The sequence below is a fragment of the Amblyomma americanum genome, chromosome 3 (assembly GCF_052857255.1).
Source record: "Amblyomma americanum isolate KBUSLIRL-KWMA chromosome 3, ASM5285725v1, whole genome shotgun sequence".
Taxonomy (NCBI): Eukaryota; Metazoa; Arthropoda; class Arachnida; order Ixodida; family Ixodidae; genus Amblyomma; species Amblyomma americanum.
The window spans coordinates 525,461-552,434 of NC_135499.1; the positions used below are offsets into that span (position 1 = coordinate 525,461).

Genomic DNA, 26,974 nt, shown 5'->3' on the forward strand with positions numbered 1-26,974 from the left:
GAAGACCAGAGAGGTATTAGTTGCGAAGATTTTTAAAAGCATCTTGAGTTATATCTTGCTTCGACTACCATTTTGTATGACCGCTGGTTTTACATTCTATGTGAAAGTATCTGCTTTGGATCGTCCTTAGCCCCTGTTTTGAGTGACATTTTTGTCGTATGTTGACAAACGTATCGACGATCTTCTTCTGAGCTCTGACGTGATTAGGGTATTTAACTGCGTGGACGACTATCTAATTGCACCCACTGATCACCTAGGTTTTAAACTAAGCAATATTGTCAGTGACATAATCACTATTTTCACCAACGTTTCCGGTAGGCTCTGTTTCACCTGGGAAGGGCCTAGCGAAGATAGCCTTCAGTTCCTAGATTTGAGACTAGTATTCAAAGAGAATGGCCATATTTGCTGGATTTACAATCCCCGCATGTCCAAGGAGTTGCTTTCATTTGATAGCGCCCATTTTAAGCTTGTCAAACCCGGAATATTTTTACTTCCCTAACTGCAGCTCTGAAAAAGACATGTGAGCATTAACTGGTGCGCAGTTTCCACGCATAAATGAAAAGACTTCAAAGAGCGGGTTACCCGGGTCATTTAGCCACGAATTTTTGTGAGACACTTTTGAAAATCCTCAAACCTGCTTCAAAGAATATTCAGACAGAAAAGAACAAAGAAAAGAGACCAGTCGTGGTACTACCGGATATACATTGCCTTTCACAAAATATCAAGCAGGTGCCCAACCGCTGTAAGGCCAATCCAGTTTTGTCTGCACCCGGCAAGTTATCGCAGATTTTAAGTAATGATAAACGTCGCCATGAATGTCGCAAAAAAAACACGAAACTATGTTCACACAATGCACCGCTGATGTCATCTTTTGATGTCTCTTAGCTACGGCCTGGAATACATAGTAGAGACAGGGCAGTGCTTCAAGGATAGGGCGAGACAGCGAAAAATGCAGTTGAAGGCTGGATATGGTAGCCACATGGCGACACACTGCAGTAGGTGCAAATGTTATTCTGCTTTCAAAAAAAAACAGATCCATCGCTTGGTCGAAAGATAGGCTGGAAGGAGAAATAATAGAGTGGTACCTGATTAAGCAGCGGGGCCTTAACAGACGAAGAGATTGCCTTTCTTCACGGTTCTAGCTATGCAAGTTTTTTTTATCTGTTTCTGTTTTCCCACGCATTCTTTGTTTTGTATATGTTTGAGCCTCAGTTGTGGTTATAAGCGGTGCTTTCGAGATAAGAAAATCAGTTGGTAGCTGGCGCCTGTCCCGTCTTTTCCTTGTTCTTGTCCTCGTTTGCTCGCGCCGCTGTATTCCATTCACCATGTTTAATAATTTGCTGTCAGTTGTAATGGAAGCAGCACGATAATTTGATGTGGGGGGATCGTTTTGCGCATTAGGGCATCTAATTTCTCACTGATGAGTGCAAAAAGATTACAGCACTGCGCAAGCGCTCACCCGCAGCTGAACTTTACGGGGAAGAAGCAGTAGCATACGGACAAAAGACAAAAATAGAGCATAGGCGCACCAGGGGCCACTAGCTGCGTTAGATGACAACTTTAAAACCACAGAAGAGCTCGAAACATTAACAAGAAGAGACATGGCGCAAAACGATTTGCCTTCGACGAAAGCAGTCTACACCTGTGGTACTGCGGCTAACGAAATACTAATGCATGTGCCAATTCGCCTTGGGATTTGAAACGCTTCGTTTAGCTCGCGCATGATGTATACATGATGGATGCAAACAACGGCAGTGTTTTATAACTTCGTAGCGCATAGATTTCGCAAGATGCAGGCGGGTGACAGCAACGTTTCATACCACTGCCTCAATTGAGGCTCCATCAGACACCCTAATAGAGGATGAAACTGCTTTCCTTGAAGGTGCCTCCTGTTTCTTGTTTGCTGGTGTTTTAGGCTTTTCATTGGTTTTTGACCTGTCTCCCACCCTTACTGCGGCTCTACTGATTTTCATTCTCTCTGGCGTTTCACTCATGCATTGCTGTTTTATCAGAATGAACAGGCAGTTGCAAGTCAGCGCTTGTACTGGCCGCCGTCTTCTTTCCTCGTCGTCGCCATTTTCACTCGGCGGCGATGAATGTGTACCAAATAGCCTAACTTGTCACGTTAATCGGGACTACTCTTGCCTTACGACCTATGAACGGCTTTTCTCCTAATTTCAGTGAGAGTTCAATGAAATCGGACAAATATAGTCCAAAGTTTGACGGAATACCGTCTGGCGAGGGCGAACATAGTACAAATAAACATATACTCGCGAAAAATTTCGAAGAAAAGGAAAAAAGACGTTTCGGGTCCCTTGATCACATCAGCCAAATCAGACAAACATAAGGATTTTTCCACCGCCTATCTTCCTAATATAGGCCTCCTTCACGCTGTGTTGTTGCTATTGAGCTCGTCTAAGTGGCATACCGAGCACATTCCTGCCCCGCGGGGTGTTCAGTCCGCCGAGAGACAGCGTGTGCGAGTGGTCCGCCGTGACCAGCAGCAGCGTCTCTGCAGAGGAACTGAACCGTTCCAGGGCGTCGTCCACGGCCCGGTCCAACTCCAGCATCTCCTCGAGCGCAAGGCCAGCCCGTGTGGTGTGGTGCGCGTGGTCGATGCGGCCACCTGCGGAAAGGAGGGGCGCAGAACACTTTGAGACTGCGCCCAACAAAACAAAATGCTGCGCTGCAAAAGGTGCAGCTGCTCCCTTGGCTGTTGAATTGGGCGGCACGTGCAGTGAAATTATCAGCAACTGACCGAACAGGCAACACCGAATGGTCTTCAAGCAAACATCCAAGCGGCACATGACAGTTGACTGGTCTCGACTACACTCGGTGTGTGTATAGCCGGGATTATTAGAAACGTTGTCAGAGCGATTTCTCACGTCCTCGCCTTTTTGGGGGGAAAGTCGTGGGGAGCGTCAGTGCGGTCGATGCATTGCGCCTTGTTCATGGGATGCAGCTCTACAACGCCTTTATCATGGGATATCTTCGTTACAGTCTCCCTGCACTTGGAAACTAACAAAGTCTCAATAAAACTTCTTTTTGGGCTAGTTGGTGCAGTTTGAACCTAAGCAAAAGAGCAGCGCCAAAGCATGCAACCACAGACGAAAAAAGGGCCACACACAAGCGCTGACTATCAACTGAAATTTATTCAAGGAAGGCACACCTTAAATGCGCGCTACAGAGGAATGTGAACTCGTCTATTGAACGCGGGAACTCTACACGTTCTGAGTATTCTTAGAAACTTATTATTATTATCTTATGTGGCCGATTGCCCCAATTAAATCGAATTAACCGTCCCTGCTCCCGCCTTTTTTTTTTTAACTCAACGCGGTAGATAGGAAGGAGGAGTCAATCAACGCGTCAGCCAGTCCCGTGGCGGCTTCCCGCTCTGCCATCGGCGGAGTGATACGTGAATGAAAGAGTCCACGTGTATTTTTATTTCCGTTAGCCTAATTTGCGGCTATATTGTCTCTGAATGGAACTGTTTGTTCACATAAATCTAAAAAAAAAAACAAAATAAAAGCGAAAGCGAAGCCGCCACTGGTCTGGCTGAAAGGCACTCCACGCGTTGGTTGACTCCGCCTACCTACCGCGTTGAGTTAAAAAAAAAAAAGGCGGGAGCCGGGACGTTTAATCTGATTTAACTAGGCAATCGGCCGCACAGGAGAATAATTCGAGGTTTCTAAGAGTGTCCGGAACGTGTAGATAGAGTTCCCGCGGTCAAAAGACGAGTTCAGATCCCTCTTTAGTGCACCTTTCAGTAAGGCGAGGAACAGAGGTAAAGAGGAGGAGAACGAACAATCGTGAAAGATAACAGCAAGCCCAAGCAAGCAACAAGACATAAAAAGTCAAATGTTAGCGGCATCTAAAAAGTGGACCTCAGCTGCAAAGAGTGATAATGAGGTTGTGCTGATGCAAGTGTCGTTATATCTCTTAGTATAGCATGCTTCCAGGATAACACGCGCAGTCTTGTCAGCACTCTTACCTAAAATTCGTTAAGGTGCACATTCCTTGAATAAAATTCACAGAGGCGTAGCAGGGAAACACCGTGCGGATGAGGTCGCATGAACTGCTCATCAGGCCGGCGATTTTGTGTCGATCCCCATTTCGAGATCAGATGCAGCGGGCAGGCTTCACGCTCTTGCGCCGGACATCACGCTTGCCGCGTGGAATTCAGGGCAATTCTCGCATTCGCGTTTCAAATCCTTGGACCTAGATCTGAAGCTCCACCTTTTATCCTGCCTACCACCACGTGAAGAAACTTTGCTGTGTCGCCTGCGGCTTGGTGTAGCTTCCACCAACCATCACTCGTTCTTAATCAGTATGACTGATAGCCCTGCATGTGCCATCTGCGGTTGTGACGAGCCTATATCCCACAGTCATTGTGAATGCCCTGCCTACAGCTCCAAAAGTCAGTCACTCTGCCGTGCACTGGAGCGTCTAGATCCGCGTCCACTGGCGGAAATGAAGACTCTCGGCCACTGGCCGCGGCGATCGTCGGCGGTGAAGGCCTCCAAGGCACTGCGCCACTTCTTGCGAACTTTTGGCCTGCACGATAGGCTGTGACTTTAAATAACGCTGACTTTTCATAGTGACTTCAATTTTCTGCTACTCTCCTTTCTTTTTTTAAAGCGAAATTTATTGTTCCAGGGTGTCAATGATCGATGAAGGTGTGATGAATGATGTAGTAGAGATGAAATGAATGGAAAAAGGTTAGCTGATTTGATGAAGTCCAGTAGATAACGATGGTACGGTCCCTGTGTCCAGTTATTGTATGAAGAAGGGTTGCCTGGTGAAAGACCTGCTACCATCAGGTGCAGGATCCTTGTAGGCTTGAGAGCTGGGCATTCCCACAGTAAGTGATGAATGTCGACCTCAATGTCCTCGTGTTTACATACAGGACACCCTGGCCGAGGAAACAATTCTCGGTACTGAGGCCACTTCCGAGTGATGGCTGGTGTGAGGGCAACCCCGACCCGGATCCTCCTAAGCGCAACCTCCTCTGCACGGGTAAGATCGCGGGGGAGGGTTACCGCACACGGAGGGATGAGAGCACGTGTGCGGCGCCGGAGGAGTTCCTTTCTTGATGAAAGGAGGGTAAAATTGTCCAAATGAAGGAGTCGAGGCGGTGATGAGTTTGTACTCGCAAGGCGGGTCGCTAAATCTGCCTGGCTTTGATAGGTCAGCAGATCCCGTCGAACCCACTCAATACGTACTGGCTGCGGGATGCGTGCAGCGAGCCGGTGGATGTCCTCACATATCTTTGGACAGCGGCTAACACGTCGTAGCAACCGGACAACTTGAAGGGCGTCGGTGCGGATGAAAACGCGGGCCGCAGGGAGTATAGTTATGTCGGCCACGGAGCAGAGTGCTTCTTGAACTGAAACGAGCTCAACACAAAAGGACGAAGGGGGTTCCGTAAGCTTAAACCAAGAGTTCGTGAAGAGCAAAACCGCAAAACAGGACGGGACTGAGGCAGGCGACAACACAGTCCCGTCCTGTTTTGCGGTTTTGCTCTTCACGATGTCATACCAACTGGACTACACCAAAGTCCTTCTATAAGTTAAACCAAGAGGTTTAATTCAGAGCAGGTCTGCACGGGCAGTAGATAGCTGCTGTTGCTTTGCAGTCTTGTATGCTTGCGTCTACGTAGACAACAATGGATCCTTCAGGCAGGCAAGCAACTTGTTCCTCAAATTTCTGGCGAAGTAACGATGCCGAATTAGCAGATGTTGGCCGGTGATTATCTGTTGGCTTGCTGTCGCTGAGCTGTAAAACTTCCATGGGGGAAGAACTGGCGTTGGCGGCTGAAGAATGGAGTGTGACGTTGCATAAGTCCTCAGTGCATGCGCGGATTGAGTGCGATAGACTGGCTTTAAAGCTGCGCGCTTGAAGGCGCTGCTGCACCAGCTCATCAATGGTATTGAGCTGCGCATTTTCTTGTACAGCTATGACCGGTGTGATGCGTGGAAGGCACGTAATGGTCCTCATAGCCTCTCGGTTCACGGCTTCAAGGCGATCCAATTGGGCTCTAGTAAGATGTTGAAACTGGGCTTGATAAACAATACGTGGCTGCATAAATGCCCTCACCAACTGCAGTGCAGCGAACGAGCCTGCACCACCAGTATTAGAAGCAATTCTTGTAATCAAACACAAAGTCTGAATAGCTTGCCTTTTTGCCTGAGAAAGCCATGCAGTCGCTGATCCTGATTGGTGAATCATTATGCCAAGGATTTTTACACTCGCACTTTCCTGTAGTGGAGTGCCTGATAAACAAAGACGGATTGAACATGCAGCAAGTTTACAGCGTCCCCAGCGGTTGGCGACTGACGTGTATGTTGTTTTATGCACGGATAGCTGAAGTCCGATGGATGATGCGCAATTAGAGGTAACATCCAAGGCAGATTGAAGGGCAGCCTCCTGAGGGCGGGGATCTTGGTGAATGCTGCACACCGTGATGTCGTCCGCGTACTGAAGAAATTTTATATCACGGATGTCATGTAAGCGCCAAGCCAGCGGGATGAAAACAATATTAAATAACTTCGGCGACAATACTGGTGCCTGGGGCACGCCGCAGAGAGGAACAAATGATCCGACCGCTTCGCCGCTGAGGCGTATTGCAAAGTTTTTGCCTTCCAAAAATGATTCAACAAAACTACGCACTCTCAGAGGGAGATGAAGCATGTCAATGGAATTCAGAATGGCTGCATGACTGATGTTGTGATATGCCTTTTCAACAACACAACTTAAATTGAGGAGAGCCAGCTATGTGAAAAACAACGACAAATTATAGTTGCAGCCTTAAGACACAGTAAGAGAGTAGAATAGGTTGGGGGAACAGACGCAAGTTAATTATGACTTGGGTACTGGCGTAGCCTTCTTTAGACCGGAAATTCTGTCCTGATACCAGGAGCCACGCATCATCGTTCAGAAGCAAGCCTTTTGTTCATTTAACACTTTCCAAAAGCCCCACTTTTAGCAAGAATGAACGCATTCAATGGCTTTTGGAGGAAAGGTCATTGAACAAATGATCAACCTCAAATGAACAGTGTTCGACCGATGTACTCTCACGTATTGAACTCCTTGTGCCCGTGCACGAAGCTTTCTTATTGCGTTCTGCTCAACTAAATACAAATAAAACAAAAGGCGTTACCATGTGCTGCTAAGGCGGTCCAATCAGTATAGTACCACGCCTCATCGCTCGGAATCCTCATAAAAACACAACTCCGCTGCACAATGAAACTTTCCATGGACGTTCTAGGACTGAAACCAGCATGCCTTTGCTACTGCTCTTACAGCTCCTTGTGCAGCAGTCAAATTGGCAGGGTGCTACCAGAATCGCGGCCGAGAGCGCAGGCTCATCGGACAGGGTGCTGACGAACTACTTTTGCTACCTCCTTCATAGTTTCGGAACACTGCGGTATCGCGTGACGCATTAATATTCGTAGTTCTTTCACCGCGGAAAGCATAGTGCTCAAAGGAAATGTTCATGACTGGTATGCTTCAAAGCTGGGTGTTAGTGTCCTTGTATGATAACAAATCTGCTTGCACTATGCATCGAGAAAGTAATGCTGCGTCTCGGTGACATAGGGTTAAACCCAGATCCTTATGAATTGGACCAAATCTTGGAGACACTCAAAGGGGTTCAAAAAACACTCATTACTAGCAATCAGAATCATAAGAGGATTGAATCGCAGCTTGAAAACGTTTCTCCTGAAATACACGGTAATAATAACCGTGCATATTAAGACTCGAAGAAAATTAGTGAATTCGCTGTGCTGTTTAAGGTGCTGAATGCAGTGCACATAGCTGGCCAGAAATTAAAAATAACTGACAAACAAGGTACTGAAGGTGTGGCTGATGTCGATGATCTGAACAACCGACATCGTATAAACAATGTAACAGTTATAAGTTTGCCTGATGCTGAGCTAGAAAATAGGGGACAACACAGAGACCATTAAGAACATTTTGTTTCCCACCGACTTGAAGTTCGACGACAAAGAAATGGATTGGGCGCATCGTATTGGGAAGAAGAGTCGTAACTCTCAGCGCTTTAACGCTATTAAGTTTTGTAACTACAGAATCAAGAACGCTATTCAAGGAGAAGCCAACAAACTGAATGATGTACCTTCGCCCAAAGTGCATACAGACGCGAATTTTTCACCAGAAATTCAATTCACTCAGAAAAATCTGAGAGGATTCGCAAAGGCAAGTGATTTTGCGGAAAGTAAAGAAAGTTTTTCGTAAATGGCAGTATCTACAAATATGACGAGACCGATCGCCATGTTGCACAACTTAAACAAAACCGTCGCCATCTCAATGGTCACATGCAGTCCTTCCAGTAACAAATCAGTTAGCAAACTCAGTCAGTTAACCTTTCTGCTTGCAAACTTTAACCGAAGCAAAAGCCTTTAGCCGAACCAAAAGAATATGTGGTCTCTAGGTGACACGTTTGATGGGGATATCATTTTAGGAACAGAAACATGGCTGAATCGAACAATCTCAGACTCGGAACTTTCTTTTTCTAGCAAATCTGCAATTTAAAGAAAAGGCCGTAACGGATCCAAAAGGAGGAGTTTCTATGATTGCTGTGAGAAATTCTGTTCCGTCAATTCAACTGGATGTGGATTTGTAGCTTGAATCAATATCGGGGAAATATAGACGGGGCTTTCAAAAAATTTTAACCGGGGCTTGCTACATGTTACCTAACTCCCGTTTTGAGTTCACTGTCGCAAAAATCTAATCACTTTTCCCAAATGTTTGTTTAATTTTGGCGGATGATTTCAATTACCTACGCATCGACTGGACAGCACCGTACTCACCTAGTGCACAAATAAAAACGAATGAGCAAAAATGCTCGATATATAGAGCTCAATTTTTTTAGAGTGAGAGCTCGACTTCACGGCCAAAGCTGCAAGGCATTTCAACCGCTGAAGCCTTAACTTGAATTGAATTTGCCAGCTTAAATAAACTATAAAAATAAATCGTTATTGCTGCGACTGGGTTTCCAACCCTCGGCGGCACGAACAGATAAGCTTCGCGGGGCTGTGCAAGGTTCATAGGTTGTATTGTTAGGTGCACGACGCCGCTGACAGTAATGTCACGAACATGACCTTTTCGATGCAGGCTATATATTATGGAGCATCACGTCCCACGGCAGCATCCGAGATTTCCAGGCTGACCAACCCTGAAGATAAAGCCACTGGCTGGCCGCCGTTTCAGCACTCTACTAACCAGCTGTCTGGCACCTTCGTCCCAACATCTGCGCGTTACTCAACTACAAAAACCACTGACACCTTTTACCCCTTGGGGTAAGACACCGCAGTCAATACTGTAACGCCTTGTACAATGAACGCGCAGAGTGGCGTAAAATTCTAACTCTTCATTGGGCGCACTTACGCCCAAAAAATGGCCAGGCTTAGCTTGGTTAAGCCAAGAATGCGTCGCATATCTCGATGGAGTTTCGTGCTGCTCCGTTGACTCGATAGGCTATTGACTCGATCGCCATTGAAACTGCCCGTGTAGCAGCGCTCGATCGCCTTTGAGTCGATAGACTATCGGTTCGAGGGCCCTCGAAATGCCCGTGTGACAGGGGTATAAGACTGTCCCGGCGAAGGAGCGCAGCTCTTTTATACATATGCCGTGACGTCAATCTTAGCGCAGCGCCCCTAGCGGGAGGAGCGGGAGTCAGGTGGTGGCTGCGGCCGCGCGCGACCGCGCCAGTTGGGGCCCAGCTTTTCCTCCGTGACGTCACGCGCCGGCGCAGCGCCCCTAGCGGGAGGAGCGGGAATCAGGTGGTGGCTGCGGCCGCGCGCGACCGCGCGAGTTGGGGCCCAGCTTTTCCTCCGGCTGTCGTGACGTCACGTCACGTGATTTGGTGGCTGCCCGGCCGCGCCCAAGGGCTGAACTGAGTGATTGCAATATGCAACGCATAAAAGAACTCAACAGCCCGGTGGGGGCGGTAGCAACAAGCCTGCTCAGCGCTCGTATAGAACAGAATTTCTGCCACTCTCGGCAGCGCTCAATTCAGAGCTGGCAAGCAACCGTCGAAATAAGGCGCCAAAGCAACTACAACAATCTGGAACAATGTGAAACCAGCTGCACGTGGGCGCGATCATTCGAGACAGGTCTGGTCACATCTTGTGTCACAGATAAAGTAATGAAGTGGAGTGCCGATGAAATCGAGCGTGGATAAACAGTACAAAGATACTGAGAAACCAGCGCTAACAGACAACAAACGACAGCAACGAGGACACACAACTGCGTAGTTGTGTGACCTCCTTGTTCTCGTATGTTGTCTGCGAGCGCTGTGTTTCTCAAATATACCCCAGCCAATTTGCTCAGCAACACAGCTTGCCCAAGTACAAAGATTTGACGCATTGCTCCCTGCTCAAGAAACATCGATCCAATGGTTTAAAATGAAAAGAATGTTGGCAATGCCAATGCAGAAAGAAATAAATATACTCAGACAGCTCAATGCAAACACCGAAAATGGAAACACAGTGTCTTTAGCGCGCATAACGCGGCTTTAGGCGCAAGACAAGGACCAATTCTCGTCGTGCCATGGCGACGCTATGGTCTCCAACAGGGGACGCCTTCATTGCCCTGCTCACCTAATCGACGTAGAGCCTTGTAGGGCCCGAAATAGGGCTTTAAAAGTTTTTCACTGAATCAATGTCTTGTGTGGTCTAGTCGGTGGTTCATCTTAATTAAAAGTAGTACAGCGCAAAAAACAGGGACAGATGAGGAAGACAGAAACAACAGGACTCGGGGCTGACTAACGACTGAAATTTTATTGAAAACAGCAGAACTTTAAATACAAACAGGGAATCACATGGCCAAGTAGATAATGAATTGGCACAAGATAGTGTAACCAGCATCAAGCCCACTGAAACATTTATCACAGAAGGCGTGAACAAATTTACAGCCAGAAACTCACGGAAATGCATATGCAGCTACTCAAAAAGCGGATGACTCGTGGAAAACAACAGAACAAGAAGTCATATCATAGCAAAAGCTGAGCCAAGGAAAAGGTAATATCATAACAAAGGAACTGAACCCTGGCAACAAACACAATCGAGGAAGTCATTAAGCGTAGCGAAAGCAGAGTCAAACGAGTAAAAGCAACAACAGAAGAAGTAAAAAAATGTAGAAAAAGCAGTGCAACAGAAAACAGTAAGAAAAAACAAGCCAACCCAAGAAGAGAAACCTAAAAGCAAAGATGTGGGGCTAGCCAATGCTACCGTACCGAAATTCAATTTCTTCCTTGGATAAAGCAATCGATGGTTTGCTTACGCACCAGTCACCTTCCCCGGATATGAGCCAGGCCTCGATCACCTCCCCATGGCATCGGTGGCACTCTGGCCCTTATTTCGGACTCCACAAACAGAGGCTCGCACTTGAAGTCGCAGTCCGATGCGCAGTCATGCCAGTAATAGCACTTCCTGCATTGCTTGCAGTGGTATGCCAGATGTCCGTCCGCCTTACCCTTCACATACTGTCCTTGTTCAGTCAAACGTTCATTTAGGCATCTATTTGTCTGTCCTATGTAAGAACTAGCACATAGAAGCGGAATATCGTACGTTTCAGTAGGTTTGATGCTGGTTAGGCAATCTTGTGACTATTCATTATCCGCTTGGCCATGTGATGCCCTGTTTGTATTTAAAGCTCTGCCATTTTCAATAATATCTCAGTCGTTAGTGGGAGCTAGTCCTGTTGTTTGTGTCTTCCTCTTCTGTCCCCCCCCTTTTTTTTTGTGCTGTACTAATTCTACTTTTTCACTCAATCCGCAGCGGCCAATGGCAGCCCAATCTCAGGCTTGGCCACCAGGCTTCTATTCCGCGTTGCGACTTCATAGCTTGTAGCGTCTGGCTTCGGTCTGCTGCTGGTATATGATTCGTAGTCGGGCAAGTCATCGAGCTTCTGCACACTGAAGGCAGTCGGTGACTTCGAGGATGTCTTTTTCAGTCGAATTTGGGTGCATGTCTCCGAGGGTTGTGTCCTTGCCGTGAACGAGGCTAAAAGGCGTCCTCTGGGTGTTCGGCTGCGTTTTAGGCGAAGCGCGAAGTATGTCGCCCCATGTCTTGTGTTCTGCGTCCGTGTACATGTCGTCGATCATTTTATGCAGGCGCTCTGTTAACCTATAATTTTGTGTATGACGCACAATCGCCTTTCGGTAGCTGATTTCCCTGTACCATGAGATGGCTTGGGTGAGCTCGGCAATGAAAGCAGTAGCTCTGTGCGTAATGAGAAGTCCGGCGGCATCGTAACAAAAAGGAGATGCTCTCAACGGGGCAAGGCTTTTGCTTGGGCGCAGCGGTTCGTGTAGTCGGTTGCTCTCCCCGAGTGTCGACGTGGGGAAGCGGCCATGTCGATCTAATGAAAACTTGTCATTAGAGCATGAATAGGCAGTAGAAATCCTGCTGACCAGTTTGGGGACTTTTTGTGGCGTTCGCTTTCACGACCACTCTTGACGTAGTGTTCGACGTCAGCGGACAGACGGACCCAGTGGTACTGGTCCAGATTTCGTTGCAGAGCACGAGTAAAGCCGAGGCCTGCAAAGCCTGCAGAATTTCCTCACAAAGGTTTGCAAGGACGCCAAGAAGCACGGCGGCCTTGTTAGGTGCGATGTTGTCTTCGCCAGGACTCCGTTCTGAAAATAAAATGTGGGTAATGACGTTTGAACGCTCCGGTGCGTGGAGGGGACTTGCCGTCCAGACATTCGATGAGGCGCTGCAGCTCAGGGTCGGAGCGTTGCTGCAGTGTGGTGCGAGTTACATAGTTTGTGTTTATCGGTCCCAAAACGGGGCCTTCGTCCTCTTCAGGCGGCTTGTCGACAAGGGACTGCGACGGGCAGTCTGCTTTGGTGCGCCTGCAGAAAGACTTCCATTTTATCATGGGTGCCGCACAAGGATGTATGTATGTATGTATGTATGTATGTATGTATGTATGTATGTATGTATGTATGTATGTATGTATGTATGTATGTATGTATGTATGTATGTATGTATGTATGTATGTATGTATGCATGTATTCATGTATTCATGTATTCATGTATGCATGTATGTATGCATGTATGTATGTATGCATGCATGCATGTATGTATGCATGCATGTATGTATGCATGCATGTATGTATGCATGCATGTATGTATGTATGGATGGATGGATGGATGAATGGAAGAATGGATGGATGGATGAATGGAAGAATGGATGGATGGATGGACGGACGGACGGAAGTATGGACGGATGGACGGATGGATGGACGGACGGACGGACGTATGGACGGACGGATGTATGTATGTATGTATGTATGTATGTATGTATGTATGTATGTATGTATGTATGTATGTGTGTGTGTGTGTGTGTGTGTGTGTGTGTGTGTATGTATGTATGTATGTATGTATGTATGGATGGATGGATGGATGGATGGATGGATGGACGTAGGCATGTATGTATGTATGTATGTATGTATGGATGGATGGATGGATGGACGGACGGACGGACGGACGGACGTAGGCATGTATGTATGTATGTATGGATGGATGGATGGATGGACGGACGGACGGACGGACGGACGGACGGACGGACGTATGTATGTATGTATGTATGTATGTATGTATGTATGTATGTATGTATGTATGTATGTATGTATGTACGTATGTACGTATGTACGTATGTACGTATGTACGTATGTACGTATGTACGTATGTACGTATGTATGTACGTATGTATGTACGTATGTATGTACGTATGTATGTATGTATGTATGTATGTATGTATGTATGTATGTATGTATGTACGTATGTATGTACGTACGTACGTACGTATGGATGGATGGATGGATGGATGGATGGATGGATGGATGGATGGATGGATGGATGGATGGATGGACGGATGGACGGATGGACGGACGGACGGATGGATGGATAAGGCTGAACCCTTTAAATCGGGCGGTGGTTCAAGCTACCTAGCCATGACATGAAATTTTACTCTTGTCTTGATTTTAACCACCAATCAGATAACCTTCGCTGGGTTATTTCTACCCGCTTAAAATCTACTTTCCCTTCACGGTCCTTAAACCCCTTTGCCTTGCATAAATGAGCCCCGCCGCTTTCCACTGTACGGTGCAGCCCTACAGTGGAACTGACGCACTCTAGTGTCTAGTAGGGAAACGACCGGCATGCTGGTGCGTGCAATCGCTTTCGCGGTGCACACACTAAACAGAACGCAGGTGGCACAAATCGGCAGTTCGGATCTTCCACATTCATTTTTTCGCGTTCTTCAATTGCGTACAGATAGAAAAGGCTTTTCAAGTAGCAGTGATATCGTTCCGTCAAGAAATAGCCGGAACAACAGCGGATTATTGCGCCGCAGGCGCTTCCTCCGTCGTGATGACGACTGACATAGGCAAAAAGAAATCTGACGAATTTGGTGTAACCTACGTGGTGAAAAACCACGTGGCGTAGGCGTACCGTTGGTGCAAAGGCGGTCGAGGGAGTGATACAATGGAACTCTGAAGCAATTTTCTGTGATATCTGATTGAGTTTGGGAGACAGATTAGGGCAACCAGTTTGGAATGTTGTTGGAAACTAGCGAAGCTAGGCACTTCTTTTCGACTGTGATGTTAGTCGCATTTTAATTGTCAAGTAGGCCTAGCGTGTATACACTGTTTACTGTACGAAAAGCTAACGGCGATGAGTTTGTATGATGAAGGTTCCCGAGGTTATCTGAGAAGCGAATTCCTAGAAGCGATGCCTTCACACAGGAAAAACAAAACAAGGTCAGGGCATCTCCTTTCTTTTTTTTTTGTCCGCATGTAGTCAGCTCTCATGGTACGCCTCCTGAAAATATTGATCTGTGCTAAAGTTACCATGATGCATGGTGATCTTCTATGCTGTTTTATTCGGACAAATTCCTTATGCGAACGAATAACTTTTTTTACCTTTCCAGTACCATAAGGAGTAGTAATGAACGGGGTGGGTATTCTGGGGGAAAAAAGCTTCTATCACTGCCTTGGGACCCAGTCGCCTTGTGTTATTAACACAGGTGGAGCATGGATGTTCCCATACCTTCATAAATTCTAGGCGATCGGCTTATGTGACTGTACCGAAATAATTTTTCCGCTCACCTTCTTCCGGTAAACTTCAGCTGCCAATTGTGCCTTCCATTCAATTACGTTCTTGAACATTAGCTCTCACAAACAAAGTGTCGATAGCACGTAAGAGGCGCTACTAACAGGATGAAACTCGTTTGGTTGATGCTTGCAATCCAAAAACGCCCCTCACCTGCGAAGCGGTGAAAACAAAACAGCCTCCGCCCACACACATGCCGTGGCTGTCGCTGCTCTTCGCACTGATGTGGAGATGATTTTTCACGCTTCCGGTAGTTGTTGCCACAGCCGACAAAAACACAGTGGTAGCCTGACGGCATTGGGATTCGATTCGTGGCGATATCTAGATGCAAAGCGCTTTTCAACCCCTTCGCTGCGCAAAAGACCGCGCAGCACACTCGTACGCTGTCCACCACGCCTTGGTGCCCCTGCCTCCGGCACATACCACCGAGGATTAGCGGCGATGCGCGCGCCGAGTTCGAGGCTGTCTTCCCCTTCGGTGCGACAACGGTCTATAGACGATGGCGAACTCCGGGAAGCGCAGGTTCCATGGAGCGAGGCGGCCGGAGTGGTTGTCGAAATTTGCATGCCAGTAGAGTATGTGTAAAACGCTGACGACCTTTAATGACCGTCCGTAGTAGAACGCGCGAAAGCACCTGAGCAAACACCGCTTCAAAGAGAGCTGGATGAGACACGGCACGAACTGCACGCGTCCATCGCCGCCACGTGGTTGCTCGCGTGATTCCAGCGATGATGGCTCTCGCGCGTCGGGAACGGGGACGGCGGACTGCGCCGGCGATGCAAGACGAAGAGTCCGTTTCCTGGAGGAAGACCGAGAGACGGAGCAGGGTGTTCATGCTCAAATTTGCAGCGCTAGCAGATGGCTGTTTTAGTATGTGGTAAAAGGCAGCTCCGCGGCCCGTCTACCGGTGGCGGCGCTAGCCTCGCCCACTCTCTCCATCCTTCTGTCGTAGCGCCGTCAGGTGAGCCGTGGCACAGGTGTGGGTGGCTGCTGACACAGTGGCGCTATCAGAGTGCGGGGAGGGGGGGAGGGGCGATTCCTGGGGTTGCCAGAGCAGCTGCGCAAGGCCTCCTCCGCTGCCCCTTCAAAGGTGGAGGCTTCCCTTGTACCTCTTCGGCTTTGCTACCGAAGTAAAGCTAATAAGGTGGATTGTTGAGCTAGTTGTTGGTACACGATAGATTAAAAACCGAAGCAGAGAGAAACGAGGACGAAGAAGTAACACATACGACGAGGAGAATGCTGCATGGACAGCAGAGGAATAGCGACGGTGGCGTTGCAGTCCGATCTAAATAAGTCATATTCACATCAGATCAGCCAGAACCTCCAGCGGAAAGTTACTAGGCTTCAGGAAGCGGGGTTCTCTATGACAGCCCTATGCAGCATAGCAGAAAACCTCGTGCTGCAGAACAAGAGGGGCAGAGACAAATAAAGAACACCCGAGGAAATCGCGCAAAGAAAGAAGTTTTCCGTGGTTCTCTATGTCGAGGGGCTGACCCATAACCTCAAGAAGATAGGGAAGAGGCACGACATGCAGTTCTTTCCGGCAACACCCAACAAGGCGAAAATCATATGTGGGTGGGTGAATGGACAGGGGAACAAATCCCTATGTCAAATCGGACACCGCACGAGGTATTCTGAGTGCGTTCAAGACATTTCCTATCGTAACCCCTTTATACTGTGGAAGGCAGTACATAGGACTTTCTTCATTTCTTCATCTCAAGATCCTACGGACGCTAATATCGCCGGTTACCCTAGTCAATTAGCGAGACTATATTTTTCGACCCTACTGATGGAAATGAGGTTTATACTATGTACATGGGAATGAGTAACAGCAAAGCCTTAGATATCAGTACCATGCAGATGAAACCACTGAAATATGTCTTACCCACAATTTGTTCCTTGTTTTCTAACTTCTATATTCTTGCACTGGAATGCGGGGTTTTCCCCAAAGGAATGAAAACGGCAAAAGTGGCAGTAATTTTTGAAGGGGGCGAGCGAAATGTACCAGCAAATTACAGGCCCATTTCAGTGCTGCCCATGTTTTCGAAGGGACTAGAAAAGGTTATTTTGTCAGGAATAACAAGATTTTTTGACAAACATGGGGGAATAACTGAATCACAATTTGGTTTTAGAACTGATAAATCCACAGAAACAGCCTTACTAACAATGAAAGAAACTATTTTGAACAATATTAATGAGAACTTGTATACAATGTGCCTTTTTCTTGATTTCAGTAAGGCGTTTGATTCCTTAAACCATACGATTCTTGCTAACAAACTACAAATGCATGATATCTGTGGTAAACCACTCAGTTTGCTTAAAAGCTAGCTCCAAAACAGAAGTCAGTCGGTGTCTGTAGATAATGAACTTTCTTCCCTTTTGCCTATCAGTTATGGTCTCACACAGGGGAGCATACTGGGACCCCTTTTGTTTAATGCATACATAAATGATATTGTTAGATCCTTCCATTGATTTTGTAATATACGCCGATGATAGCACAATACTTATTTCAGGCCCCAACCTTAACCATTTAATTGTGAAATGTACTGATATACTCAATAAGTTGCCTAGGTGGTCAATGATGAATAAATTAAAGATAAATCCTACAAAGTCCAAGGCTATAATATGTCGCACAAGAAACAAACCGACAACATCCAAGTGCATGCTCAACTTTGAAAATCAACAAATAGAAATTATTGAAGAGCACAAGATCCTTGGAGTATATTTTTCGTGTCATTTAAACTGGCATGCCCACGTTGAACACCTCAGCAAAAAACTCTTCGGTCTGCGGAGCCCTTTCGCGATGCCGTGAAACTTTACCTTTGAAGGCTAAAATACAAATTTATTATGCATTATTTTTTCTCACCTTAACTTCTGTAGCTTAGTATGGGCCACAATGACTAAAAGTAACGTAAATAAGCTTCTTGTATTGCAATAGAAAATTGTTCGAATGATCGCAAATATTGATAACATGACTACCACCAAATACGCCTTCATTGCACATAACATTGTCCGCGTTGATCGTTTGTATAATTTTAAATTATTGCAAAATATGTGTTTTTCCATGGCATCAGTTGTCAATTTTTACTCTACCCTAGCATCTTTGGACACGCGTCGTGCTAACATACATACAAGAAGTACTAACTCATGGAATATACCCCATTTTCTCACCGATTATAAATTACAAATGTTCTCTTATAATTTGCCGCACGTTTTAAACACATATCAACATACAACGGGATATACAACAGCTGAGCTGTGGAAATAATTTGTCGAATGCCGTTCTATGTTGTGGGATACACTGGTATCCCCTCCTCGTCCCCCGCGCCAGCGGCGACCGTGACTTACACGGGCGCGCTGACCACCAGGAATGTAGAGAGAAGGCACCCCCGCAACTCTGCTCATTTCCGCCCCAGCACTGACGTGACGTCACGGCAGCGCGCTGCCTTCTGCGGAGAGGGTAGCACGCCTAAGCTTGACGGCAACGATTTGCTTGCTGCCAGGGAGGCAATGCCCGAAGGGATAAAAGGGGGGAACACGCGGCGGGAATGAAGACGGTGCGGGGGACATGGGCTGCCCATGTCCCCCGCACCGTCTTCCTCTCCCTTTCTCTCGTTTCGCCATCTCCTTTTGTACCCCACCCTTCCTTACTATACTAGTTTCCCCCCCTTTTTTCTTTTATTTCTATTTTTTGCTTCCTCCCCCAATAATGTCCCTGTCTGCTCCCCGCACCCCCATCTTTATTTTTTATTTTTTTTTCAGTTTTTTGAACCGTTGTTGCTATTTGCGTGTTACACCAACACCCTCTCAATGCTAAGGCCTCTCCACCGGCCGCGTGACGTCACGCCAAGGGACCGTGCAGGCCCCGCGCTCCGCGATTTCAGCGCGCCGCGCCCGTCTGCACTATTCGGGTACTGCCGTACGTAGCTGCCTTATAAGTGATTCCTTCATTTTCATTTTTGTCGTTGCTGCAGAAAAGAAATTCGCTAGTTTGTGCGCGCCTTAGGCTATCATTTTATCTGCTTTATATATTTTTTTTATTGCAGAACACCTTATTGTCAAGAAAGTTCGAGCTGCTAATACAGTTTTTTATAATAAACAATTTAGCATACGGCCGCCAATTTCGCATTATTGGTCATTATAATAAAAAATTGATTAGTTAATTTCAATTAATCATCTAATTATTAGGTTCTATCACGTACATGATGTCTGCCGTGCGGTAAAATCCATCCGCACAGACCGCACATGCGTATATCTAGTTGTTAAAGTAGAAGTTCGTGAACATTGAAAAAAAAAACACCGTCTACTGCGCATTGTGTTAGTTTTATTCTGTATTGTGTTTTGCTTAAAGCTTTCACACACAGCAATAATGACACTCACAATAATGTTGCGCTGTTGAGAATTTGTACAGCTAATCTGACCCTTACAATAAAAAACGACGAGACACCAGCAATGAAGTGTGCGCAAAGCATTTTTATTGCTTGGGAATAAAACTTACTTCTTCTTAAGCGTTGCTGCTTTCCGGGCTGCGGCCTTCTGCTGCGCATTGTCTTGTATGGCATCATTTCTTAGTTTGCAAAAGTTGTTTAGAACAACGTTGGTTGCAACGCGTACTACCAAGCGCAGGAGAGTTTGTGCAGTGTGGCCATTTTCACATGTCTCAATGTCGTGTTCGTCCAGGAGGGAAATCGTCTGTGAAATCACGACACCACGTTGATTTCTACAGGAGAGAAAATCTTCCGCGGTTGCTCCAAAAGACAACTTCTCTGCAACTAGTTTAGTCATCAGTACCATGTGAACTGTGCATGGCTGGGGAAACTTCAGCCCTCCTCTCGACAGGTTAGCTATCATGGCAGTATTTTCCGCTTCGATCTCTCGATTTTCAATCACCAATGTGCTGAAGCAAGCAGAACATGAAAGCTTCTTTAAAGCAGCATGAGCAGCGTATCCTGCAATGTAGACAATAGCATCCATGTCAGAGTGGGCGTGTGTAATATCGTCGTCGCTGACAGCCACAGAAAAGTTGCATGGGACAAGATCCTCACTTACGTCTTCAAACTCTGTTTCCTCGCGTGGAAATGTCAAAAGTTTTTGAAGACGAAGCTTCTTCTCACATTCGTAGAGCTGACGCACGGAAATGTGGTACTGTGATCCTGCCAGCTGGCGGTAACGGCCGAACCGGTCTTCTAGCGCATCCGTCTGAAATTTGCCCAGCAGTACGTACTTGAAGTGAAGTTCTTCTAAGCAGTAGCGCGAGAGTTCTACCAGAGAATAGCATGTCAGTCGCAAAGCACTGTGAGTCTCTTTCGTCAGCGAGCCACTGGTGATGTTTATTCTTGCCCAAGCGTCCAACCAGTCCACAACGCCGCTCAGGAAAGCTAACTGTGTGTCATCAACAGACCTTACAGGGTCTTGCATGCTGTCCCTTAGCCTCTGGCCTTTGCAAGGGGTCTTAACATTGACTATTTGCCACCATGTGAGGATAACGTCAATGAAAAGAGCAGTCGACTCAGCTTGAGGAATCTTGAACGCGGAACCATGTGTCCTGAGGGCATTTGAAACAAACTGATTAATGACGTCGAGAGCGAGCTTTACATTTTGCCGCTCCATTGAGGTTGGATTCACGGCTTTTGCGTTCATTCTGTAAGCAGCCTTCACAAGCGACGTCTTCTCTGAAGAATAAAGCTGCCGCACAGCTGCGAAAGAAGCAGCTTTCATACGAGGAGGCCCTTCGGGCATTGCTCCACTCAAGTCCATTTCAGGGAAATAGAGGCATGTTCCAGGGTTTTTCTGGTTAATCCAATTGTTCCTAATGCACTTCAAGAGATGCACAGGATCGACCACGTAGAAAAGAGGGCGAGCGTTATCGGCTGGATGGGGATAGACAATGCTCACCTGAGGACTTGTAGCAAATAACGACATCATCTTGCGGTTCAGAGCATTGTTGTCCGTTATCACAGCGATAATTTTGAGCCCCATTTTCTCAACATTAATGATTATGTTCTTAGCATGCTCGTGCAAAATTTCTGCGCTCAGTTTGCTCACAGGTAATATGTGAATGACGTCCTTGTTTGCAGAAAGGAGTGATTGTACCATGAACACATGGGCTGTTGTTGCTGGTTTCCGTTGAATTGAACCGACGATCCTACTATTGTGCCCCCCTTTGTAGTCGAAGTATGGTTTTATGTGGATCTCATCGATCCATCAGGGTCACTGTCTTCTCGTGGTCTTTCATTGATTTGACTCGTTCTCGGATGTAGGAGAGACAGTGCGGTTGATTTTGCTCCCACAAGAGGGTCAGCTTTGTAATTTGAGCAAAACACGGCGCAGTGTGGAAGGATGGGGCAGAATGATTCTTGATGCAGCTCTTGTGAAGTGATATGCGTGAGGAGAAATTGAATTCAAAATACTGGCGAATACCAGCAGCTCTGCGCTATACACATGCTGTTTCGCGAGGAGAAGCTCTATCTGCTCAACCAGAAATTTCAGCAAAGAAGACTGTTCTTTCGTCGTATCACTGTCCTCAATGAGGTCTGCAAGCAGTGAACCGACAAACTGCAATACTTTAGTATGTTTCGACTCTTTCGTCACCTCAGGGTATATTATGCAAGCCTATCTCGAGTTCTTCTAGCAGCAAGGACAGGCTGGAGGTGTCGCATACTTGAGCTGGCAGAATCCTGCCTGAAGGAAGCGACAGAAGCTTCACTCCATTCAAGAAAACAGAAAGTGACAGATCAGGGAGAACTACCAAGGCGCATTTCACATTAGGTGAAGGATCATTCTCGATGAGAAGGAACCTAACGCACTGGCTCATCGACAGAAACGGTCCAGAATTTCGTGTTGCAGATTCCAGGCAACTTAGATTTGAACTCCTCGTAAGATGAAACTTTGTTTCTTTTCTGTTCGAAGCTCATTAGACTGAAGTGACTTCCTCATAGCCTCCTGCAAAGCAGCGTTTTCCCCTTCTTGCTTTTTTCGTCTCTGGCGATTCACTCCGTCCAGGCGTTGAGGACAAGTATTTTGGGCAGTTTGGAGAAAAACAGAAGGGCGCAGCATCAATCTTCAACTGTAGCCTGTCACGCTTCACCTCTATTATTTCCCTGTCAGTTCATCTTGGTGTGACAACGTCGTAATGAAGTCGCCTGCGTGGAAGTGCAGTTCACACACCTGCACGAGAAAATGAAGCAAGGCCATTCGCCATGACTCTCCATTGCCTAAAACACTAAGTAAAAAGAGTCTGAATAGTGAACAGCTTTTACATATTTACACAGCTTTTACACAAGCCTTATGCACATCCACAGAACTAAATGCTTCCTGGACAATTCATACATAAGTGTAAGAAGTGATATCATTGCCTACAAAGACAGCATGCCTTTCCGGGAGCGACAGCTCACAACTAAGATAATTACCAGCGCCTATTAAGCAATATTTCAGAGTCTTACCCTCGAATGCTCTGTAGGTGTGAAATCCCTTCCGTGGAATGGCTCGCAACCAGGCTTTTCTTCGTACTTCGTCTCTTGGAAGCAATAAACACAGTACTTTGGGACCATTCTGAGTAGTTCCCGCGGCGCACCCGGGAACACAAGCACCGGCCCATGTTTCACGAAGTTGCACTCGCTACACGGCAGGCAATCAGTTTCCCATTCGTGCGCTAGCACAGGTACGCACGCCCCCACAAGAAACGGCCACACGAAACAGACACAGCCGTGCGAGGAGCGAACGGAAATGCACCCAACGCCAGGCTGAAAGACTCAAGCAGCAGCTAGACGCTCACTGCAAGACTGCGTTCGTGTCTGTGCTTGCCCGGGCAAGCGCGAGCACATCGAGGGAGACAACCGAGCGGAGCGGAGCCGCGCTTGGTGAGCAGCCTGACCGGACACTTGGGCGTGACGTAGCGCGTGTGGAAAAGGAGGGCCTGGAGAGGCCTGAAGAAAGTATTTAGAGGGTGTTGGTTACACTCCTTTCTCCCTCCTCTTGAGCTCACAAACTTAAAACGTCCATCTGACGCGAGACCACTACAGTCCTGGAGAAGACCGCACCGCGGTCGAAACGTTGATAAATAAAAGTGTCTTTGTAGAAGTGCCCACTTCTCTTAAATCTATATATATATATATATATATATATATATATATATATATATATATATATATATATATATATATATATATATATATATATATATATATATATATATATACAGCTTCGTGTACTTTCTTTTACTTACTATGTATCTCGGGTGATTGTTAATGAGTTTCCTGTACATAAAAATGTGGAGTAGTTTTCGTCAAATATCGTCCAGTGATATTAGAAGCGTAACATTATGCCAATGTCAGATGTAGATACTTTGTAGCTGTATTTTTTTTGTGTGTGTGTTTGTGAGTGCGCCCTTCAACTGTTGTCATGTGATCAGCTGCTGGGCTATACACCCCGGCAGAGGGGCGCAAAGTGTCTCTCAAGCTGCAACAACGCAGCTTTTTGCCTTGCGTCCTCTCTCCTTATTGCTGATGTAACCTTGTGAGAGTTAATAAAATATATCGTATCGTATCGTAACATTCTTCCGCAGTGTGCTTTACCTCGCGTTAGGATAATAAACTATTTCCTAGCGTGCCCTGCCGTTGCCTATTTCGCCCGGACCTGCCGTGGCTGCCACTCTGCGCCACGGGTTGGGGAAACGTGTTGCGTACTTGAATAACCCCTGCGTGTAGCTTGCACGGAAGCTCGCCTTCCCTGCCGGCTGGTCGCAGAGTGACCCCATATCTTGGCGCCCAACGTGGGGCGAACTAGGCAATTGAGCAGTGACCTTTGTGGGAGCGAACGACTACCGTCGCCCCAACAAAGGATGGGCAGCCGACAGGAGTGACTTGCAGTCTTTGTTTATGCTGTCAGAGCCAGCGGCACATAACCAGGGCTCTCTACTTGCCGTGCCGTTGGAACGGTTTGAATTTGTGAATCTTGGGCGTTCCACGCGGAATAGCCGAGTAACATACCCTCACTCGTTGGTAGGACTTAGGCCTGGCATGGGGGGCTCCACATCGGGCGCCTCGCCGGCTCCGCGGTGCGAACAATGAGGAACCTGGGCCTCATCATTCGATGCCATCAGCGGCTGCGCCCAACTCCGGGGGCGTTAGTCCGCAATCATCCGAGGTGCTCTTGCAGAACGCAATGCAGGTTATGCAGAGTCTAGCGGGTATTTTGCAAAACAATTTGCAAGCCCCGGCCCAGTCACCACGTGTTAGGATAGACTTGCCTACCTGCACGGGGTACCACGACAGTACGGGAGCAAACGAGTACCTCGACCGTCTGCTGCATTATCAGCAAGTGACAGGAATCGCAGACGCCGAAATGCTCGCGCGTGTTGTGCCTGTTTCTTTGACGGAGCAAGCGGCCGCTGGTACCGACTAGCCGGCAACCGAGCGAGGACAATGGAGGAGTTTTGCGCAAGCTTCCGCGACTAATTCCTTCCCGCAAACTATGAGTGGCGTTTGAGGAGAGAGCTGGAGCTCCGAACCCAGCACCCCGACGAGTCTCTGTTAGAGTACGTCCGAGCGATGGACGAACTTTATCGCCTCACTGACCCTCGCGCCACGAACACGGAGGAAGTTGAGCGTGTCACGAGACAAGCGCACCCGACTTTCACGGCTTACCTGAGAGGAGTCAGGTTCAGAGATTTGGATGAGCTGGCAGCTAAGGGGAAGCGCATTCAGGGAGACATCCTCTCTGCGCGAGCGTATCGGCCGCCCCCACCCGCATCGCTGTCACTTGAGCCGCGCTGCGCGTGGAATGGCAGCTCAGCGCGCAGTCCATCTAGAGCTGAAGCGTCAGCACAGTTTGCTGACGAGCGTGTCCCAAGGGGTGGAGAGTTGTCCGACCGCGCTTTGGACCCATTCAGCTACGCGCTGCCGCAGAACGGAACGAACCGAGGCGAGATCGCGAGGCCGACACGCGCCGCGCCCCCCCCCCCCCCCCCCCCCCCCCCCCCCCCCCACCCGCGCCGCGAGTTCGAGATGACCGACCGGAACGGGGCGACCAGCGCCTAGCCCGTCGGGGCCCGGGCAACCGTTGCTACCAGTGCGACCAGCCGGGGCACTTCGCCCGCGAGTGTGGCCGCCGTCCCGCCCGTGACCAAACACGGTCGGGAAACGGCCAAAGCCGCCGGTGATGGACCTTCGATCCCGCGCGGCGTACACAGAAAACCCTGGTTTGCTAGGTCCTTTGGCATGTCGCGTAGGAAGTTCTCTTGACCTGTCAGCGCCGTTCATTGAGCTAACGATAGCTCGAAAGAAATTCACCGCGTTACTAGATACAGGAGCAAGCGCTTCTTTGTTCGGTGACGAGGTGTTAAACCATCTCCGCGAGAACAAAATCCGGCTGAGAGAGTGCGATACCACTTTTCGCCTCGGGAGCGGCACAGCGCAATCAAGCGGTGCAGCTAGGATAGTGGTTCGCTGGGAAAGACTCGTGCGGCGACAACGCCTCGTTCATCTTCCCTGTTTATCCGTTCCTGTAATTCTTGGACGAGACTTCCTAGCCAAGACAGGTATTGTGATAGACATCAGCAGCGGAGGCTACAGGAGCGCACGACAGGCGCCTTGAAGCCTTTCGCGAAAGCGCCCGCGGCGTCGCAGACCATTCAGACTCCGAACGCGGCGCGAGCGGGGGGAGACCGTGACAAATCCACCCGCCAGCCCGAGATCCAGGAGGCGAGCGGACCATTACCGCTGAGGGAGAGGGCAGGGAGAAGTGTGCCGGGGTAGAAAACTGCTCTGCCGCGCAGGGAGGGTCAGCGCTCCCCTTGTTGTCGGAAGTGAACAGCATGACGGAGAGGGAGAATGCACGTTTGTCATGGCTCCTCTACGAGTACAACGCGACATTCACTGACCGCCCGGGCCTCACTACCTCAGTCAGGCACCGAATAGACACGGGTGACGCACTGCCTTGGAAGTGCAATCCTAGACCAATTAGCTTGGCCAAGAGAAAAGCACTGGACATCGCCTTAGACGAACTTATCGACACTGGCGTTGTTGAGAGGTCTAACAGCCCTTGGGGCTTCCCGGTAGTCTTGGTTCCAAAGAAATACGATACATAACGACTTTGCGTGGAATACCGCAAGCTGAATGAGGTTACGAGGAAAGACGCCTACCCTCTACCAACCATTTCTTCCCTAGTGTCCAACCTAGGTGGGGCGAAGTACTTCACAACACTCGATGCTAGCCGCGGTTACTTTCAGGTTGAACACAAGACCAACGAGTTCGCGGAAAGGTCAGCGAACTCCACACTCCTTCTTTATCGACTTCGAGAAGTGCCAAAGTTTTCGACGCTTATGTCGCACACCAACCGAGTATTCACGTGCAATCCTGAATTCTGTTTCTTTAAGCTTGTTGCCGTTGCTTAGCAAAATGTCGGGGCGTGGAACCGGCGAAATGTCGGTGCTGCGAATCACACGTTTACTTCTGCTGACGCAGGCCTTCCTGTTAACTAGGCATGACAGTGGCTGCCTGGACGCTTCATTCCCGAAGAAAAGTGGATTCCATCACTACGGCTGCGAAGTTTGCCCCACGGACGATTCTGACGGATTCGACGCTGCTTGCCACGAACATTGTGCTGCCTTGTCGGTGGGTGTGGTAGACTGGCGGCTACAAATACCGGCTGGCGTCACAGCGACATCGGGGCGTGGAACCGGCGAAATGTCGGTGCTGCGATTCACACGTTTACTTCTGCTGACGCAGGCCTTCCTGTTAACTAGGCATGACAGTGGCTGCCTGGACGCTTCATTCCCGAAGAAAAGTGGATTCCATCACTACGGCTGCGAAGTTTGCCCCACGGACGATTCTGAC

At 48.0% G+C, this 26,974-nt stretch overlaps 1 protein-coding gene across 3 annotated transcripts in view; it reads right to left on the reverse strand.

Annotated features, from left to right (window-relative positions):
• Window positions 1-26,974, reverse strand: part of LOC144124405 (alkaline phosphatase-like) — a 257,620-nt gene that overhangs the window by 17,963 nt on the left and 212,683 nt on the right. For all 3 annotated transcript variants that reach the window (XM_077657033.1, XM_077657031.1, XM_077657032.1), the window contains one exon: window positions 2,429-2,626. In XM_077657033.1, the coding sequence (XP_077513159.1) occupies window positions 2,429-2,626 (198 nt within the window). The remainder of the gene's footprint in view (window positions 1-2,428; window positions 2,627-26,974) is intronic.